The sequence below is a fragment of the Sinohyriopsis cumingii genome, chromosome 17, assembly GCF_028554795.1.
Source record: "Sinohyriopsis cumingii isolate HCF-2022 chromosome 17, ASM2855479v2, whole genome shotgun sequence".
NCBI lineage: Eukaryota > Metazoa > Mollusca > Bivalvia > Unionida > Unionidae > Sinohyriopsis > Sinohyriopsis cumingii.
The window spans coordinates 29,768,615-29,780,474 of record NC_142977.1 but is presented as its reverse complement, the minus strand read 5'-3'; the positions used below and the strand labels follow the sequence as shown (position 1 = coordinate 29,780,474).

General features: G+C 34.0%; 1 protein-coding gene across 2 annotated transcripts; it reads left to right on the top strand.

Annotated features, from left to right (window-relative positions):
- The first annotated feature begins 1,993 nt into the window (after window positions 1-1,993).
- On the top strand, window positions 1,994-11,529 carry LOC149778342 (patched domain-containing protein 3-like). Of its 2 annotated transcripts, XM_089939154.1 has the most exons (4): window positions 1,994-2,268; window positions 6,586-7,571; window positions 8,188-8,388; window positions 8,957-11,529. In XM_089939154.1, the coding sequence occupies exons 2-4, from the start codon at window positions 6,587-6,589 to the stop codon at window positions 10,429-10,431; spliced, it is 2,661 nt and encodes an 886-aa protein (XP_089795280.1). In that variant the 5' UTR covers window positions 1,994-2,268; window position 6,586; the 3' UTR covers window positions 10,432-11,529. The 2 variants fall into 2 exon arrangements, with proteins under 2 accessions (XP_089795280.1, XP_089795281.1); XM_089939155.1 differs by lacking the exon at window positions 6,586-7,571 and having other exon boundaries at window positions 8,957-11,526.
- The last annotated feature ends 331 nt before the right edge of the window (window positions 11,530-11,860 follow it).

The following is an 11,860-nucleotide window of genomic DNA, read 5'->3' as shown; positions in this document are numbered from 1 at the left end:
TTTACCACGGATATGACAAATTAGTTGCGTTATCAACGCTGTTTGCACGAAAGACTGGCATGACTGTTCTTTGCAATTTTGTAACAGGGCAAAGACATTGTCCCTGTTCTGATTGTACAAATGATATCTAAATTTCCATTCTAAACGTCCTTTAAAAGGAAGTTTATATGTCATGAAGAAAGGAACATAATCTTTTAATTAAGACCCTCTACCAGATAGAACACCTTGTTCTGTATTATGACAATATGAATTACTATTTATCTTTTTATTTTAAAACTAAACTGAAACCTTAATACCTTTGTTCTTAATGCATCTCTTAGTTACATATTAGTTTTCAGTGCTAATGTCATAAACATGTCTCCTTGCAAACAAGCCATTATAATATTGGCAGCTTATCACATGTGAGACGAAATAATTTATTTCTCATTATTTTTCATTAGCACGACACCCATGCTTGTCACGCCTTTAATCGTCATTCAACACATCAATCTGTAAAGATTGATTATATTATGCATAGATGATGAAGTAGCATGTCTAATAAAGAATATATAATGTCGCAGCTTATGAAATGTTTTCTTTAACCCATTTAACCAATTTAATCGCGAACAAGGTTGTGTTGCACATAAACAATAGTCAGAATAAAGCACTGTCTCATTATACATTACGGTTGTTTGTGAACTGATCTTTTTTCTAAGGAATATCTCAGATGTAAATGATACTAGATGATGTGCGATGTTATTTGGATTTTTAACATAGCTTTAAAAAATGTTCAGGCACATCGCTAAAATGTCTGCAGTTTAGCAGTTTATAGTGATGTCTAGCACTGGGGCATCAAGCCGCAAACATTTAGCATTATGCCCCTCCCAGTCACATTATACTGACACTAGGCTGACCAGTCCTAACACTAACCTCTTAATGCTGAACGCCAAGCGAGGCAGCTGTTAGCACCATTTTTATAAGTCTTTGGTATGACTCGGCTGGGGATCGAAACCGCGACCTCCCGCATCCAGGGCGGACGCTCTAACCAATAGGCCACGGGAGTGGTCAAACTATTATAGTTAATATTTAAAAAAATAATTTTACATCACATGCTGTTCATTTGCTGAAGACAAATAATTCAAGAAGTAAACAGGAAAACGTGTTCATTTAAAAATCAATTCCATCGATATTTGCCTGGACATGATTAATTTTGAGGTTATTTTTTATTGTTATTGAATTGGGTCAATGGGAAAAGTTAGAGATGTTTGTCTGTCAAGTTTTGAATTGTTGGAAACAGATGAAAGCACACATACCTACCTACCTACACACATACATATATACATATTCACACACACGCAGCCATGCATGCATGCATGCATACCTACCTACCTACCCACCCAACCACCACCCACCAACCCACCCATCTATCTATCTATCGATCTATCTGTCTATATATCTATCTATGGATATAAAGAATTACAGTACTCTTATATGTATTCATACATCGAACATGAGATATTGGATTGGGCGGTTAACGAACTGTCACCTTTATAGGCTCCAATAAGTAGTTTTAATTGTTTGTAAATGGATTGCATTTTAATTAAAACTCAGGGATTGTGTACATTTAACTGTTAAATTCCCCTTGCCTAAGGAATTGTTTCCCGTTTATTGAATCAGAATACATCCTTTTAAATTAATCCATTTTTCGTAATAATGGTCATGTCCTAAATACGTACCTGTGTTTTGATATAAAGTATCATTGTTTGTTATCTTTCATTCTAAAAGGAAACAAATATTTGTTTAAAAATGTCCTTTTGCACTGAATTGCATACGGTTGAGTTACAACCTATGTAAAACATTTACATTTTTCCAGGTAAGCTAATGGATAGCCGTATCAGGCAGTACAAGCTAACTGTTCTGAATGTCAGTTTTGGTTCGTTAGTGTAATTTCTACAGTTCCTCTTTGTATCAGTTTTGTGGTGACACATTTATCGCGATTTGAATTATTTTGTTGGTCTTTATACTAGTTTTAATGCAAAATATACTTGGTTTATGTAATGAAGTTTTTTCCGTTACATTAGTAAGACTGTGTGCCCTGTATTCCTGGCAAAATGCAAATTTTACATTACTGCATTATTCACGTAGGTGAGGATAAGTAGGCTTAAAAATGAAGATGGATGTCTTGTTAACGACTATATATGACAATTACAAGCCTAATTTCATCGCCACACTTGTATTCAAGCAGAGCTGCACCTGCCATTGCTAGACGTAGACGAGAACGCTGGAAAGGTAAAGAAGCTCTTTGTGTCGTTGCCTTTAGGTGCATATTTATCTAAGATGCATTGATTACATAGCAAAGAAGTCTCGGAGTTCATTTGCGTTTGGCATAGAAGTACTGGAAATTTTCAAAAAAGCAGACATATTATAAATATGTATTTGTGCACTGAGATTGTTTAATAGATAGTGCCGGCATACATAATTTTATTTCGAACGTTAGTAGATAATCTTGAACATCGAAATATATAATATGATTTTCCTTTAGAATCGTCCTTTTCTAAGATTAAAACTATATAATTTTAATCTGAATGAGCACACATTCTCGACAACACTAATAAACGCGCAATAAAATATGCAAGATATGATGTTCATTCAAGATTGTTATATAAAATGTTTATTGAATAATTTTTTTCAATGTTTTGTCTTCAGTCTTCTACGTCTTTAGTTTAATATTTAATGTCTGTGATATCCTTATCCGGTTGATATTCTTTGTAGCACGAACAATTAACGCACATCAGAGGACAGGGTGCTATTAATAGTAATGTAAACTTTCAAGAATAGTATTTTAGAATAGAATTGAAATAAAAAAGACGTTATAAATGACAGGCATTAGCATAACAATCTCACATCAATAGCGGGTTGAGGAAGACGTCTCTAATGACAACTGAACAAGTGAAATCATCAAATAGAGACAAAAGTCATGCATACATTTATACAAGCGTTCACATTTTACATCTGTTACAGGCTAGCAAATAAATTATATCAGTTGATATGCAATCATTTCATAACTTGAAGAAAACTATTTTTTGTATTGGAACGACTAATATAAATACTTTCTCTAATATTTGAAAATTGAGAACATTCTAGTCTATTTAACATTTAGTTGATGAAATGTTGTTTTCTTATTCTGTGACGATTTATTTCTGAAAAAAATATCTTGCAAACTTCTTCGTTTTAGATAAACGGGAATCGGCTTGTTTTAATAAATTGCTTTACTTTGTTTCGATTTGATAAGTTGAGTAGACTATATTGTTCAATAAATGATTACATTGTATGAAATGAATTATACTTGTCTCTTTCGTACATTCCGGGCTCAGATCAAATTAGATTCAATTACATGTATAGGGCTAATTCCTGTTTTGGAAATATACATTTGTTATTCAAAGAATTCTGTAATTGACAATCATCTTTAAGATAAGTCGAAATATACTCACCTGTTTGTGGGGTATACCGATTTTACATGACCTGGGTGACCAAGCGAATATTCCCCACTCACATATTCGCAGCGTAAGCAAATTGATGTAAAGGGTGGAACTACTTATGTGAGTATTGCATTTGTGTGGTTCTTCTTCGGAATAATTCCAGATCATAAAAACTTCATTTAAAAATCTTAAACAAACATTGGGACTAAAATCTATATTTTTCATGAAAATCTTTTAACAATTTTAACATGGAAAAGGCAGCGTATGATAAAGCCATAGGACTAGTCATTGCTGTACCCGTTATTTGGATGTATTTTTGTTATGAAACTGTAAATTATAATGTTTTAATAAACATTTTAATATTTTACAATTGTCTTATTAACTGAACTCGATAGTTTCTTATTAGTAACCCTCTTGGCACGAAATTCATTTCCAAAAGCAGGAATTCTTCTATTCATATAATTGATTATGCTTTGAACTAAAATTAAGTCTTGAAAACAGATCGGAATATATATATATATATATATATATATATATATATATATATATATATATATATATATATATATATATATATATATATATATATATATATATATATAACTGACATAACTATGTATGAATGTCTCTGATTTCATAGATTCTAGTATATAAATGAAATTTTCAAAAAGGGTTATCACCAAATAAGGTGTAATATATCAGTATAGATAAATAAGCTATCTGAGCCAGTGTAATGTTCTTAGTATAAACCTTTACAATACTTTTGTTGAAAATAATGACAAAGGCATGTCTAACAGAAAAATCAACTAATAAACACAGACTGCCTCTGATGATTATTCTGTCACTAATTATGTGATTTGCGCGAACTGATTTAATTACCTCATGATTACTTTGTCTATTTCTCCATCTTCCATTTTTATATTCAACCATTTTTTGTAATAGCTATGACAATTCACGAAATTTTATAGAAGTAAATCGTTAAACGGTTATACACTTTAACTGTCGATAAATGTAGAATGTGTCCATGACTTTCAATATTTTATGAAGATAAAGTGTATACGAATCTGCATAGTGATTATGTTTTATTGCCATCTGTTGATTTCAACGGAATGTGCATAGTTTTTATTACTGCATATATTCACAGAATTATTTCTAAACCGTCCATGACTTCTCTGGAATCAGAGATTTACTAGATTTACGAGAAACGTCCTCTTCTCGACATCCGTGGGCAAATTTATTACATTACTAAAATGAGTGTCCCGATTGGCCGATTGGTCCAAAGCGCTCTCCGTTACGGATCATTGCCATCTCACCTCTGTCTGTGGTGGGTTCGAGTCTCGGATTCAGCCAATGTGGGTATGTGAGAAAGCTTGCCAGTAGCTTCTCGTGGTTCGGTGGTTCTTTCCGGGGTTTTCCCGGTTTCTTCCTCCACCATTAATATTGGCCGCCATGTATAGTCTATCGTGTGCTGAAAAATGGCGTTAAACCCTACCACAACAGCAACAACAACAACGCTCCAAACTTCTTAGGTCAATAGTTGTTATGCTCTATTCTCTCCAACGTCATAGGTCAACAGTTGTCAAATTTAAGGTTCTTGTCAAAGATCTGATAAGGATAAACCTACAGATAACAAAAGGACATATTTACCACAATATTAGTTATATATTACCGTAAAAGCATCAGGATGTTCTCACCATGCTGATGATATATTGATGCCTAGGCATAATCCGAACTATTCGTTATCCGTTGTAAGGGAGAAAAACTCTTGTTTTGATTTATTTTTGTTTTGCTGCTGAACAGGTAACAAATACAATAATGAATTAAGTCTGCGGTGTTTTCGTAGCGCTCGCTATAAAACATTAAAAACAAAGATTTAAAATAAAAATTATAAAATGTATAATTGTATGTTTTTATTAATGTGTATTCACATGAGACGACCAATACAGGACAATTTCTAATGACAATACGTTCCAAGTCGATAACACAATTTGAAGTCCTTCCTCATATTGTTTTCAATTAATTGTTAAAATGCTAACAATATAATTTCGTAAAATATAATATGGCAAACAAATGTACTTTTTTGTTGTAGATTATACATTTTTATCACTTATCAGATGTAGCAGGAGTTTTCTATTAACTGGTCCTTTCTTCTGTGTACATCTATCTGTTCCAATTATATCATACATCATCTACGACTAAGGATTGCTGAATGTTTTATTTTAAAATGAACCAAAAGGACGTAATGCTAATCAAGGAGACTAAATAAAGCTATATTTAATACGAACATGCATGTATCTATAGGGCTGAAATGCACATCAGCAAAATTATTCTTAGATAGTGCCAAGTAAAAGAAAAATATTTTTGTCGTTGCTCAGTTATGGGCTTATCGTCAATTTGTAGCAGATGATAAGCTATACATATCAGCCACTATAATAGGTAGAGGGAAAATACCGGGAAAAAACACCGACCTAAGTGACGCTACTGGAGAGTTTTCTCCACTAGCCTAGACTCCAACCCACGTTGGCAGTTAGGAAATGGCAGTGATTGGTAAAGAAGAGTTCTCTAGACACCTACGACACTCCCTTTTTAATATATTGTAAGAAGGCTAATTAATGCCAAAACAAATTCAGGAAGAGAACTCTTTCCAAGTTTAAGTAACATGTTCATTTAAGATAAAAGATCCAGGTGAGAATTCATCAGAAATGAATAATGGTAAATAAGGTAAAATAGTTGGCTACGATGTCGTAGTCCCTTTGACGAAATAGTGGTATTATTATTAGTGCTGGCATTCACCCTGCGTTACCAACATTACTATTAATGGACTATACAAAAGTAGAGGCTAGATTTCCTGCCCATTACAATATGTTTTCAGGTACTGTTGACATAAGAGTTAGGTTACTAAAGTTCCAGAGAAAACTTGTATGCCTGACTTTACTTTGTGATACTGAAGCTAAGCATGTATGAGAGAATTTAACTTTTATTCACTGATCAAATGCTAACGACTCTCTGAGCACAAAATTACATGAAAATAGCTCTCGTGACGTGAGCTTACATATACAAACCAATTTTCAATTATGCAAAACCACTGAATTTATTTTATATTTAAAAGTATTATGATTGCTTTCAGAATGAGCAAGAAAACGCGAGTTAAACAGCTTTTGGAATCTTTCTACACTGTCTATGGAAAGAAAGTGGCCGCCCATCCGTGGAAATTCATACTGTTCTCGATATTGATAAATGGAGTGCTAGGTCTAGGCCTTTACTTTCGATTAAATTTGAATAATGACGTCCAGTATTTATATATACCAGAAAACACCAAGTCCCTCATCGACAGGGCAATGATCGACTCAACATTTAGAGACGAATCTGGAAATAACTTTTGGCCTCACACGCTGTCCCACCCTCTTCGATACGGCGAAGTCATTCTATTCCCTAAGCAAGGTCATAATATATTTGAAGACGGCGTTTTCGAGAATATTTCAACTGTAGTAGATACAATTCTTAACATCAGCCTACCCGGTGATAAACTTTCATACCGTGATATTTGCGCGATTCGAACTGAAAAATGTGTGATAGAAGGAATAGAACTGACCAAACTAACATTCCAGAAAAGTGTTCAGAGCGGAGTCGTCAAGTACACTCCTTGCAATGCTCCTGCATGCTTCAGCCGCTATCTGACTTTTCTGGGTGATGTTATTGTGGAAAACGAAACTCTCCTTTCGGCTAGGTATATAAAACTAAGATTCAACCTCAGACAGAGTTCTTCCTATGAGCTTCAAAGGGCAAAAAGATGGCAGGATGCGTTCGTGAAAACATTGAAAAAATTTAAGTCAAATATCCTTGGTATTGCGTTTTCAACAGCCGATTCCACTGACGAAGAGATAAGCAACGAGGCCATTTCTGACACCCCTTTCTTTGGTCTTAGTTTCACCGTCCTTATCACCTACAGCAACTTCATCACAGGATCTGGAGATTGTGTGTCCAAAAGGGTACATTTAAGCCGTGCTGGGTTCCTAGTCGTGCCATTGAGTGTTCTAGGGTCTTGGGGCCTATTGAGCTGGTGTGGGGTGCTATTTACAAATATCATCGGCTGCACGCCATATATTCTTTTAGGTAGGTCTGTTCATGCATACTTGGATATCATTATTGATTTTATCACATTCTTTTCTTATCTGAAATAACAATAAACTCATGATTTCTCTAAGACTGGAAGCAAACGTAAAATGCATTCACAGAAGTCTTCACAACGGCATATTATTACACAAACATATATCGACAAACTTTTTCCAAGAAGATTAAACACGTAACTGAATGAATTTCTTTGCTGATTGTTTCATCTATGTTAATATAAAGACAAAATCTTTTGAAAAATAAAGAGAAAATTATTACTGAAAGTTACTTATTGCTAAGATATTTTTTTATCACTAATGGAAGTGATGTATACTTTTAATTTTACAATATGCTTTATAATCACTACAGATTTAATTCATTATTAGACGGACGAAGTTTAACCAAAGCAATTCTCTAGTCATCACCTATGTAACTGTTAAAACCATTCACTGCTAAACACTGTCCAGACTCAGGTAAAAAATCTTAGAAATGATTCAGCTATATATATATATATATATATATATATATATATATATATATATATATATATATATATATATATATATATATAACATGTACACCTCTCTTCTTAAAATTAATCCCGGAGCTTTGTTTGCAGGTCTTGAGATTGACTACATTTTGATCACACTGGCCCAGTCGGTGAACTATGAGGCAATATCAGATTATGAGGACCGTTTCCTTACTATCTTTGTCCCATCCAGCACGGGTATCACTATGGCACTCTTTACCCACATCATGACCTTTGGTGTAGGAATCTGGTCTAATATACCCGTAATGCACCACTTCTGTTTGTATCTAGGTAGGTTGTTTCTGTTTATATTTTCACTACCTCTAAATATTTTGAACAGCACACAACATATTTGTCTGTATTGAAATATACGATTATTTCAATGCATGTGGCTGCAAACGATCATAAAGCCTAAAGACTGTCATCAACCTACATTTGTCAGATGTACACAATTGGATAGCACATCTGGTGTACAAGCTGACATTAGCATTGTTCTATATGTATTTGATAAATGGTAGCCGGTTGTAAACGTGAAGCCAAAATTATAGATATTAGGTGCGTATTATTTCTTTCGAGAATTTTGTTCATTAATTTAAACAATAACAATTTTGTTTGGTTTACTCCAAAATTGCCAAGAATGAAAAAAAAACCTACTCATAACGCTCGTCACTTTGTCATGTATTCAGAGCATTTTCAAATATACCGAAATACATTTTTGGTAAATGTTTGTTCTTCATCCTTTGTGTTTTGCTTTACCTAAACATAATATCTGTCCCAAATTTGTATTTCGCATACGAAATATCATTTTGAATTAACAAGCTCGAAAAATTAATTTACTTCTTTAATTATTCAATTTCAGCATTAACTTTGGGATTTGTCTTCATTAACCACATGACCTTCTTTGCTGCATGCCTTGCCGTGCATGAAAAACGCGTGTCTCTAAACAGGCACTGCTGTACATGTATGCCAGTAGAGACGCCTGATATACTAAAAGAGAAAGGGAGGTCTCGTTGTTTCATTTGCTGCTGTAGCGGGAAGGAACCATCTTCTAGCGAGGAATTGGAAGGAAACTGTCAAACTGTGCCGAGGGCGTTCATGTCACGTTTTGCTCTCTATTTGCCTCTTAAGGCTGTATCAGCTTTACTTTATTTAGGTTATTTGGCAGTTTCTATATGGGGAGCTACTAATTTGAAGTATGATATGCTAGATAACAAAATAATCTCCCCTCATTCTTATTCATATATATACAATAAGATATCTCTCGAGCATTTTGATAAAAGGGAATTTGTAATGTTTTTTATTGATGGTTATGTTAACCATTCTGACTTAATCACTCACCGGAAGGTTTCAGATGTTATTAGTATCATGAAGACCAGCAAGGTAATCGATGATCGCTTTGCTGTAAACTGGCTCGATGCATACGAATTGCACAAAAATTCAAGTAACCAACACATTTTGATAACACTGAGTCAATTCTTTGAACAATATCAAGAGTATAAAAACGATGTGTATTATTCAAACTATGGGAATGACAACATAACGGCTTCTCGGGTGTATGTTGGAACGGTGAATTTGAAAACTTCGCAGCAAGCAATATCGCTCTACAAGGAAATGAAACAGTTTAACAAGATCGACATTTTGCCAGGATTTGCGTATAGCTCGTTCTCAAACCGGATTGAATCTGCAACCGAACTGCAATCAAATATGCTAAGGCCACTGCTAGCAGCTATTATTGCACTTGCACTGATGTCGTTTGTCTTAATTCCTCATCCAGTTATTTGTCTTATTGTCATATGGACAGCTTTCTCCATTATGCTAGGTACATTCGGATTCCTTTGGTTCTGGGGTGTTTCCTTGACCACTATATCCGTTTTGTACGTCATACTTACAACTGCATACGCTGTTGAGGTGGCAGTACATTGCTGCTTTGCCTTTTACGATGTCGAGGCCATCGATAATCAGTCTCGAGTGTATTCATCTCTCACAAGGGCCAACGCCCCTATTTTTACCATGATGTTTGGGTCCACACTTGGGCTTCTAATTCTTTTTATTGTTAGGTCCTACGTTTTCGGAACCTTTCTCAAAGTGGCCATACTAACTCTCTCCTTTAGCGCGGTTCATGCCATTTTCTTCCTGACAATGATGTTAAGTATACTTGGATTGTGTCTCAAGCCACCGGTGTTACCGAAAACAGTTGAAAGCTTCACAGTGCCCCCGGTTGGCACTTTTAATGATACTAAACATCCCATAGTTCCAAGTTTCGTTCATAACAGACAAAGCGACAATAAATTTGGAATAGCTAATCCTGGATTTCAGGAAATAACTGCACTGTAAACATCCTTAAAATCCATGTATGTGAAACTATATCCCTGTCAGTAACGACGAATGGAAGATTGCGACTTTAAGCTGATGGAGCTGTACAATACTCATGCATTTATATCGCTAAATATGGTTACATATAGGTTGATATACATATATCTAACTGTCTAGTCTGTAAAGGCTCAAACTAACTAAAGGCTAATGAGGGTAATGATTGTAAAATCAGTCACACATCCTTCATGTAAGAAAACTCCAACAACACAAATCCATATTTATCAAAGACGCGATAGAAGATGCCTGTTGAAATGTGCTTAGTATTCGAATCCGGGCTGCTGGAAGATTGTCATAAATCTGTCATATTAGTGGAATCTGTTCTCCCTTAACATTGTTCTTTCTGGAAAGTTTATACATTTTGAAGATAGATACATTTCTAGGCGGGGTTTGTTTTCTATTAAATTATAGAGCCTGAGGAACATGCTGAATATTTAAGAACCGGATAAAATCCTTTTCGTAATTAGAACGTTTTTGACTATATTTCTTTAGGGATTTTTATTTGAGCGGGATCTTTATGTATGTCAATGCATGAGTGCGTGCATTTAATTTCCTTTTTCCAGGTTAGGTATGTTTTAATCAAGAAAATTCTAAGACTTGAGGATAACAGTTTACAGGTGATTTTCTCCGTCTTAATCTTTAACTGATATGATGGTGATAGGTACATATTAACGCTTTCATTTCTGATGATAACTCTTTATTATATTTTTCTACATGTGTTATTTACTTATGTACGTCACTTCTGACAGATCTATTGTTATGTTGTTATAACAACGTCGGCTAAGTTGTATAATCAGTTTAAAAATCTATCTAATTGAAAGGAATTTCTGTGTTACATTTCCTCGAATTAATTTGCGTAATGTAGCTGAATGCAACAACCGTTTCTTAACTACAGATAACATATGGATGATTGAGTACAAAGCATTAGAAGCACATCTTCATATAGAACTACATGTCGGGAGACAAAATTGGGTCTTGTTTCAATTATATATATATATATATATATATATATATATATATATATATATATATATATATATATATATATATATATATATATATATATATAGTTGCAAGCTATGTGAATCCAAACAGTCTTGCAAAATTTCCTGAATGTATGTTAGATACATCTTTATATTAAACCTTTTCTACTAAATGTACTTTTTTCCTGTTACTTGCACACAGTGCAGTGTTGATCTATCTTGTATCACTGACTGTGACTATATTTCTTCATTTGTATGTCCTATCAAAGATATTTTGACAGCGTGATGTGTTAACCAGGTGTTCGATATCTCAATCTTGACATGTTTTGCATCAAGAGTTCAGTCACTCTTATCTATCACACTTTGTACTAAAATGTATGCATTATAAAGGTAATATTATAGAATTTCCA